The following is a 9,845-nucleotide window of genomic DNA, read 5'->3' as shown; positions in this document are numbered from 1 at the left end:
GTGAGCTAGAGTTTGTTAATTGATCGTGATATAGGAGAATATGAGACTCGAGGATTGAGAGATAATCCTGAAAGGTTAAGAACTACTATCTTATGGGATTATGAGTATCAATTCATGGGGAATATGCATGCAATGGATGGTAAGCTATAGACCCAAGTTTTCTATCTTAATAAAATATCATAAGATATTATAGTGCAATTTACTATCTTTAGTAGAATGTTGATTCAACTTCATAATTTAATTTTAAGGGAGTCAACACTTTCTTATAGGTCCCTATGGTCTTCACATGAGCTCACACTCTTTGATGACGATTTTTTTTAGGAGTTTTTAGAATTTAATTATGAATGTGCATAAGGGTGTTTTTTGCATAAGCAAAGGTTGCATAATGACTTATAACTATATGACTCATGAGTTTTCATTTCGGGTTATTTAATTCATTGTAACCCCTTGAGATAATTAATTAAACGGGACACATTAGGCTCCTAGAGTAATATTGTAAAAATTAAGTTTTTTCCGCCACACCTAGGATCTTAGTTGCATATGCCCTTTAATCTGGATTTAAGGATTGTTTTTCCTAACATGTACTCACATTGAAGAAATTTGAAGGAAACTTGAGCAAGAGGCTAAAAACAAAATAAACCTTTTCCAAAAATTCCCTGCTTTATTGCTTCTTAACGACATAAAACAAAAAATAAGAGGCATTGAAATAACCTGATTTTGTCCCTTATGGACCAACACAAAATGCAATGCAAGTCCTCCCATACATCATTAAGGGGTTAGATCTTACCCTTGTTTTCACTAATTCAATTCCCTTCTATTAGGCTATTGAAGCAAGATCATTGTTACCTCCCAACTACCCTCATTTGAGATGAATAGATACTTTGACAATTACCTTTTGTCTGTCCTCTCATTGGATGAACAAACACTCTACCGATGTTTTTTATTTTTTATTTTTTATTTTTTTTTTGTGCAAAAGTGCACGTGAAAGGTAAGATGATGCCAATGTGTGAACACCATAAGTTGATACCTAATAACAATTTGTGTGTCCTAAGGGGAATAAACCCATGTATTAATAATTCATTGGATGGTTCAAAAAAATATAAAGACAATTAGTTTAATATTAATGCATAAAAAATTTAGTTACTAAGCTCTCCTTTTCTTACTTTTTTTTCTTTTCATTTTCTTGCAACTAGAGTGCTAACTTGATCATAAAAAGGGATACTTTAAACTAACTTGGTTTAACATTTCCCTTTGTTTGTAGAAAGCATGAAGTCTAGTAGTAACAAAGCTATTGCACTTTTTAGGCAGAGTCAAAGAGCAATAGTTCTTAGGAAAAAGATTGTTGCTTGAATAGTTGTTGTCATCATTCTAAGTGCGCAAGATTACCATGTACTATGTGATTCTTAATAGATAAGATGGTTTTACTTCAAGGAATCAAGATATCTTGTTTCTCTATCAATTTAAATTATCCTTCAAGTACTTTTATTTGGCCTCAAATAGGAGGGCATTTTGTATTATACAATTATAATGAGTAGCAACTTTAGTACATTCTCACATTAGGAAAGTAGGAGTATTATCCTAAGGAATTGGGTGAATGACCTCTAGTATCCAACCATTTGACTAGGCCTCCAAAAATACAAATGGGGAAAATCATGTAGTATGCCATTGAATTAGTTTCAACAAGCTTGTTAGGTTGTTTAAGATTATGGCAATTGAAAAGGAATATGACAAGGTGCTGAGATTTGGAAACCTCAAATATCTCTTTAATAATCTCATCCTTTTTGTAGCTTGAAAGATATATTGACAATGACCAACACAATTTGCCAACAATATTAACTTTTCTCTTTTTAATTTCTTAGGTTATTTTGAAGCCAATTGTTAGTGCAACGAAGTTCAACTAACAAATTCAACAACACCACCTCCTTTAGCTAGCACATCTAAGAGTGTTCCTTACAAAATAGATGAAAAGGCAAAAAAATGAAAGAAAGTGGAAAGTAGTTTTAGATATCACTGTTATTCCGCTCCTTACTTATGGTTAAACTAAGGTTAAATTGTTCTAATTATGATTAGGAGGAACCATGATCAAATAGTTACAACTATTGATAGTTATAACTCTAGTTTGGTGATTATAACTATGGTTGAATAGTTATATTGGTAGTTAACTATTTCAACTTTGATCATAGTTAGGTGTACCATGCTAGATTAGGGTTTTTTTTTTCCTAAGGAATCCAGATTTGGAACAATGTGCGCTTTAGGCTTCTTAGTTCTTTGTATTTTGCTTCTTATAGATTCATCCATGAATTAATTGAACAAATCAACTTACTTTTTTTTTTTTTTTATGATTATTTACACAAGATTGGGTCATGCATATTCATCTACTATGAATCGAGTCTATAGTGTTCAAATATAAAAATATGTGAAATACTTTGTCTATATTTTTATTTTTAAAATAAAAGATCTTAAAATATAGGATATTGATGTAATTTTTATTTTATCTATTTCTTTTTTTTTTTCTCTCCCTTTTTTTTTCTCTCTCTTCTGACTATTAAACCTTAATAAACCCTAAGAAGGAGAAAATATACCCCCACTGAATTCAACACAAGAAAGCCAAAAACACTTCATTTGATCATTGATTAAAAATCTGCCTATAGCCCATTTTCCCAAGACCAAAAAAAAAAAGGGACCGGGTATAAAGAAAACAGTGAGAAAATCAGCAGAGACGTCTGAGAATTACAGAGGCCATGGATTTTACTCCGATCAAAGACGCCATGACCTCCAAATCCTACGGCAAAATCGCAGACGTCTGCGACGATCTCATGCTTCAGGCAAATCCTCTCTCTGTGCCTTCGAATTTTCTCACAGTTTCTTCTTCTTTGTAAAACCCTAATTCAGTTCTCTAATCTCTCTCTAGGTTTCAACTCAAGGCATTGCTTTTGAAGATGAGTGGCCCTACACGATTCATCTTCTGGGCCACATTTACGTTGACGATATGTGAGTTATTTTCCTCCGCTTTCTCCCCAAACAAACGGAGGGCAAGGGTTCTGGAGTTGGTGATTTTTTTTAATTTTTTTTTCTAATTAAGGGTTTTCGGTTTGTGGAGTGATTGGTTGTGGTGGTGGTTTTGCAGTAATAGTGCTCGGTTTCTGTGGAAATCGATACCTCCGGCTATCAAAGAGCGGCAACCGGAGGTAGGTGCTGCTTGGAAAATTGGTCAGAGGCTTTGGACGCGGGACTATGCGGCTGTGCATGAGGCTATTCGAGGCTTTGAGTGGAGCCCAGAAGCACAGTGTATTGTGGCTGCATTTTCAGGCAAGATTTTCCACATGGCAGCATTGTTTTAGTGCCCTGTCTAGACCGGTTTTGTATTTTCTTTTTAAATAATAATTTTGATATGCAGTACTCCTTAACAAGGAGACCCCTGTCTCCTTATTTATTTATTTTGACAATGGAGGCCCTTAGTGGATTTTGTGAAGGTGAAGGAAGGGCATTTCATCATGGAATTCAAGTTTGAAGGAACCTGACGAAGGGTTTGAAATGACTCACTTTAACAATTGACAATAACCTTGTGTTCTATGACACTAGCTAAGAGTAATTGGAATATTTGAGTTGGGCATTCATGTTGTTTTAAGGCATTATCCAGGCTCAAAATAATTTGGAGAAGAGTGAGCCCATTCTTGTTGGGGGTGTCAATGATTGAAAGTGTTAGCTACTTTTATAGGTTCCAGGGTGGGCCATCTACCTTCATATTTTTAGGCCTTCCACTAGGAGCTCCGCTCAAATCAACAAGGATTTGGGACTTGGTGGAAGAGAGATTTTAAAAGAGACTTGCTATGTGGAAAAGACAATATCTTTCCAAAGGAGGGAGACTTGCTTTGATTAGAAGCACTCTTTCTAGTCTCCTAATCTATTTCATGGCCTTGTTCATTATCTCATGAAAGGTGAGTCTTAAGTTGGAACAAATCAAAAGAAGCATTCTTTGGGGCAAGGCAATGCTTGTAAAAAAACCTCATCTTGTTAATTGGTCTATAACTTGTTTGAACAAAATGTACGGGCTTTTGGAATTAGAAATCTCTCCATCCTAAGTAAGGCTCTTCTTGGCAAGTGGTGTTAGAGATTCACAACCAAAGGGAATCCTTTTTAGAAGTGAGTTATTATTCTTAAGTTTGGGGAAAAAGATGGGGGTTGGTGTTCAAGTGAAGTGAGAAATGATCATGGGGTGGGTATGTGGAAGGCAACTAGAATTGTGTGGGACAACATCAAGGTTAGATTTTGCCTCACATTGCTAACAAAAGAAGGGTAAAATTTTGAAAAGATAGATGGTGTGATGATTCATCTTTGGAAGAATTTTTTTTGTCTTTGTTCTCTACAATCTTCACTAAAGATGCATGAATAACGGAAGTTTGCCACTAGTCTAGGGAAAGAGGTTGGTGGAGCCTAGTTTCATGATTGGGAGCTTGAAGGAGTGACTGCCTTTCTACAGAAACTCCATGTGTGCATAGTTAGGAGAGAGGAGAATGATAGTTTATTGTGGAAGGAAGCCAAAAGTAGCAATTTCTCCGTCAAATTCTAGGTCCCTTTGACGGTGGATTTTTTTATTTGGGACACTTCGTGGACATAGTTTTAAAAGGCAGAAGATGCAAAAGTCTCCTACATCTTTGCAAAGTGCAATGCAAAACACGAGTCTAAGCGAAGTGAAACATGACATAGGATACATGTCAATTTTATAAAATATATTCAAAATTGAATTCAATTAATAAAAAATTAAGATTCTAAATATTTGAAAGAAATAATCAACAAAAAATAATGAAATTATATAAATTTGGATATACTACTAGAAATTTAAGAATAAGAGTGTTTAAAAAGGAAAAGTAAAGTAGATAAGGCACGCTTCTCCAACAAGGCACATGCCTTGGCATGTGAGACACTATAACTAGGGAGTGGTTGAACCTTGGACTTACCTTTTAAAACTATGTTCATGAGGTAGAATTTTAACAACCAATTAGCTTAAAAGAGGGGAAGGATTATGCTGAATAGATGCTATATGTGTTAAAAGGAGGAATTGTTTGATCACTTGCTCCTTTATAGTCCTAAAGTATCTTATGGTACTTGATTTTCTCCTTGTTTGGTGTAGTTTGGGTGATGCATTTAATGGTAAAAGGAACTTTGCTAAGCTGGCATGGAACTTTCATGAGCAAGAAATTGAAAAGGGCTTGGAGGGTTGCTCTATTGTGTTTGTTTTGGATATGTGGAAGGAAAGGAATTAGAAGAGCCTTTGAAGATTTGGAACTTTCAGAACAAGCAAGTAAACTCTCTTTTATGAGCACTTTTTAGGAATGGGTCAAATCACATGTAGATAATCATTTTGTGAACATGATAGACTTTGTAGATTGAATTAGGTCAAAGTAAGGAGAGGGGGTCTGTTTTTTGTTTCTTCTCTCTTTCTTTTGTTTGCCTACTTCTTTTAGTGACAAATGTTACATCTTATGTACTTTGTTGCGCCTTCTTGCATGCGCTTTTATTTATATATACATAATCTCTTTTTTCCTATCCAAAAAAAAAAAAATGTCATGATGTACTGTTACCATCCCATCTTCAAACTTCTTGTTAAAGTTGCTTCTTGGAGCACCATCTGCTGGGGATACGAGATTTCATTTGTGATAATCAATTTATTGTTGGCAATCTTTTGAGATTTGGATTCTTGTAGCCTTTGCTTCGTTAATGGTCAACAAAAAGGTGAATACTAATTTACTTCATTGAGATTGTAAGACCTTCTAGAACTTCTAGCCCTAAGAAATGCATCTTGTGTGTGGGGTGCGGAGAGACAATGGACTAGCCATTTTCTTCATTGATCAATTGTTATCCTAAGTTAGGGCTATGTGGATGGCCCTAAGGATTATTCCTCCTTTTAGGATTTTAAGAGGAGTCACAGGGGAAGAGTCTTGTGATATGCTGTGCTAGCCACCATCTGGTTTATTTGGTTTGAGAGGAATGCCTGCATTTTAAAGATTAACAGAGGTAGATCTATGATCCCCATTCAACAAGATGATGCCAATAGCAATTCTGGACATGTAGGGCCTTCTCTAGTATTGCTATTAGCATCATCTTGTTGATTAGGGATCAGTCTACCTATTCAGTGGGGGGAAATTTTTGTGTGAGAGCTTAGTGAATTTCCTTCCTTCAATATGTTGCCTCAAACTAATGAGATTATTATTTGCTTCCACTTCCCCATTTTTGTTTCTTCTCATTACACTCATTCCCAAAATATATATTTTTTTCTATTTAGTCTTCCGTATATTATCTGTCCTAACCTTATGTGCTTCGAAGGATTGCATCATCTTTTCTTCATATCTTAGGGGTTAAAAATCTGTTTTATATTCTGTGCAGTGCCTAGTCACCTAGTGAGTCTTATGAGTTATGCAAGTGTTGTTTCAAATCATTAGGCATCAAGATACTTTTTCTAACAGGGCTGCCAGGCGATTGTTTGTTGGAAAATATTTAACTAACCCATCTCTTAGGAAGTGCATGCATAAGATAATTACTTAGCTTCAGATACACATGAAATACAACATATAGTCATGCATTTTGAAATCAAAGGTATGGAGCTATCGGAGTAAAATTGGAAGACCTTTGCCCTAAGCCTTTGGTTTTTGTGCTTTCTCAGGGGAGGGAAGCTTGTCTTTTCTAGATTTCATTGATTTGTTGGTGCTGGCCCAAGGCCTTTTCTATTAGGGCCTTTTGCCTTCACTTTAGCATCTTTGGATGTTCTTACTAGTGTTTTAAAAGGCTATTGACGCTTATACCTTAGGCCTTGCCTCAAGCTAGGCTATGCAAATTGGCCATGAGGATATACCCTCAGTATAAAGTAATTGAGGTTTACAGCCTTGAGGCTAGTGAGGATTAAGCCTCCAGTATTTAAATGGTTTTAATGGGTTTAGGGTCGTTATGGGCTTTTATACAAATAAAAAAAAAAAAAAAATACCGGATATATATTTTTATACATATTTGATAAGATATTTTGATCTCAATATTTAACAGTTTTAATGAATTGTGCTTTTGTAAGGTTTTGGTTTAGATTAATAAGTTTTGTCGTGGGTTCACTGGGTTTAGAGTGTATGCAAGCGCAAGTCTGGTGTTAGGCTTCCAAAATCCATGTCCTGATTTTGATTTCACATGCTCAATAGTCTCATTTCAGTCAAAAAAGAGGAAAGAAGAAATGCTTGGGAGAATTTTAAATTCATGAGGACTGATTAGTGGATACTGAACTCAATTGGAATACAAAACCAGCTAGGAGAAAACAGAGAGAATGCTTTGATGGAGAACTCCTTTAAATCTAGATGCTTGGTGGCTATTCCAAAGACTTTCTTTTCTGGAAAGACATTTCACTTTCTGATATTTGTATGTGCAACCGACCCACATCCAGGTAAAAGATGTCATGAACTGAAAGGATATGTGGCTAGCTTATGTAGAATTTTGATGTAAATTTATTTGTATTTGAAGCTCTGTTTGATTGTGCGGGGTTTACTTTTGCAGATTGGTTGCTCCCCAAATTTACTTGCAGGCTCTATAGGCTATAGCAACCATTGACAGATTTACACTTGATGAAAATATTGGGCTCCATGGTGCTTCAGATCACTATTAATTGTCTTTTGAATTCTTTTTGGCAGAACTTTACACCAAGAAGATGTTTCAACTACTGCTATCTGCATATTCTACAATAAGCATTCAAGACACAGCTCTTTTTCTGGGAATGAGTGAGGATGATGTGACAAACTGTAAGCTTCTGTTCATCCTTATAGTCTAGGAACCCATAGTTAGGTCAGAAATGCTTTTCCTTTTCATCTGAACTAGGCATGCCATTTAAATACTATCTGAATCAAAGTTTTATTGCTTGGCTGTATGCTTTGGAAAAGGTGAATATGGGTTTAGAAAGCGGTTCTATGCAAAGAAAAACTTCTCTTAATTACTTCTTTTTCCTTATTCATTTTTTTTGTTACATGGTACAAATTGATCTTGAATTTATTTGAAAGACAGTATGAAGAGCCCAATAAACTTGTATATTAGTGGAATGTTAGACCAAGTTAGGCACAAAACCTACTTGAATTTATGCCAAAACATCTTGTTCAAAATTAATTTTTTTTTTACTTGTAAGAAATATGCACCCATTGTAACCACCATTTACTTTTATGCGAATTCCCTTGACTTGGTTTTGTTGCTGTGAAAAATAGGAAAGGGATTTTTTTTTTTAATCTTATCTTTTATGCTGTTTCAGTGTTATCTAATTGAAAATTTCTCCTCAATAAACAAGTAGTTATACCAGGCATAGTTGAGTGGAAGTGTTTTTACCTTGTCCTAGAAGTAAAGAATCTTAGGTTTGAATCTATTATAATCCATCTTCGTAACGGATGAGGTGGATTGAACTAATTTGGCCTGATCTCCTTAAGTGGATGGTTCCATGGAAGTAGAATGGAAGGACTGACTTTGTTGGTATTTGGTGCTGGAGACCACCATACAGATAGTGTAAACTTGTCCCAAATAATATTGAACTTCTACAATAAGATTCAACAATTCCTTCAGCTATCCTCTTCTTGCTTATGTGACCTTTTGATATCATGAATCACACATTTGCTTTGCAAAATTGCATGGTTCATAACTGTAGGCTTCTAAAAACAACTTAACTGCCCAAGAAACAGACAATAGAGGAGAGCTAAAAAATTTCTACTTAACCCATCTACTGAGTTTTTTGGTCATTTGCAGATGTGGTAGAGCAAGGTTGGACAGTGGATTCGGCCTCTCGAATGCTGACTGTGAAGAAGCAGCCTATTGTCACGGAGCAGAAACTAGATCCCAGTAAATTGCAGCGCTTAACAGAATATGTCTTCCATCTTGAGCATTGATCAAGTTGTGAAGAATGTGTACCCTTTTTAAATTGGGTTCCCTCCCTATATATTTCGGGTAAAAGAGCAAGTTCATTGAAGTTGATTGAACCTTGAATGTGCAGTAGTGCCAAGGTCGTGGTCTTCCATCTTACATTTTTCGCCTGTCAAGTAATTTTTTTTTTCTTTAATTGATGGCTTTCTGGTTTTAGATATTACAGATATCGTTTTCTGCTTTGATTTTCTTACTAAAGTATCTACCTGCAAATACAGTAGCTGTAGGTAAAGAAGTTGTGATTGTTATGATCCAAATCCGGGCCGAGGGCGGGTGCTTGATTGCTTGCCCTCCTATCCTCTCCACGAGGAATATAAAAATGGCCCTTAAATCAGTTAAAACGGATGAGAAATGTTTCTGGAGGGGTAATTTAGTCTAATCATTAATTGTCACTGTCACGTGTTAATAAATGAGTAATCATAAATTAATACATATAAGTAAAATGTTATCGTGAACATATGACATGTTAGGTTGTGTTACATCTTATCTGCATCTCCACGTGTCACATGGGTCTCACGAAAAAATAAAGAGTTTCTGGATAAATTGAAAATGATAATAGTAAATTAATTAATTTTGATAATTAAAAGAATAATATGATTATATTAAGTTAATGTTTGTTTTTTTACTTAATTCCAAAAAAAACTTTAATGTTTGATAGTGTTAGATATTAGGTTGTTTGTTTTTATAGTATTTTATTTTTATTAAGTATTAAAAAGTAAAAAAAAAGTTAATATATTATTTTTTTTATTTAGAAAAAATTAAATATTTTGATTTTTTCTGTTAAGTAAAAAGTTTATAATAACTCATGGAAAAATAGAAAAATGAATCATCTAAATTCTGAAAATAAATTGTTTTCAGTAAAAAGTCAAAAAACAAATACCTTTTAAGAGATATTATTAAAATGTCAAAACAAAATT

The 9,845-nt window shown here is 34.6% G+C and overlaps 1 protein-coding gene across 1 annotated transcript; it reads left to right on the top strand.

The window, feature by feature from the left end:
* Nucleotides 1-2,423: 2,423 nt before the first annotated feature.
* LOC100257267 (COP9 signalosome complex subunit 8) lies at nt 2,424-9,093 on the top strand. The gene is made up of 5 exons (XM_002266024.4): nt 2,424-2,825; nt 2,912-2,991; nt 3,128-3,309; nt 7,665-7,772; nt 8,755-9,093. The coding sequence occupies exons 1-5, from the start codon at nt 2,742-2,744 to the stop codon at nt 8,892-8,894; spliced, it is 594 nt and encodes a 197-aa protein (XP_002266060.1). The 5' UTR covers nt 2,424-2,741; the 3' UTR covers nt 8,895-9,093.
* The last annotated feature ends 752 nt before the right edge of the window (nt 9,094-9,845 follow it).

This window comes from Vitis vinifera, chromosome 12 (genome assembly GCF_030704535.1).
Source record: "Vitis vinifera cultivar Pinot Noir 40024 chromosome 12, ASM3070453v1".
Taxonomy (NCBI): domain Eukaryota; kingdom Viridiplantae; phylum Streptophyta; class Magnoliopsida; order Vitales; family Vitaceae; genus Vitis; species Vitis vinifera.
Note: the sequence above shows the minus strand (reverse complement) of the source record. Positions and strands in the feature narration are given on the sequence as shown.

Excerpts from the sequence above, each read along its gene's own strand:
- LOC100257267 (XM_002266024.4), top strand. The coding sequence starts at position 2,742 with ATGGATTTTACTCCGATCAAAGACGCCATGACCTCCAAATCCTACGGC. Across the intron at positions 2,826-2,911 it reads GCGACGATCTCATGCTTCAG|GTTTCAACTCAAGGCATTGC; the intron begins GCAAATCCTCTC and ends ATCTCTCTCTAG. Across the intron at positions 7,773-8,754 it reads TGAGGATGATGTGACAAACT|ATGTGGTAGAGCAAGGTTGG; the intron begins GTAAGCTTCTGT and ends GGTCATTTGCAG.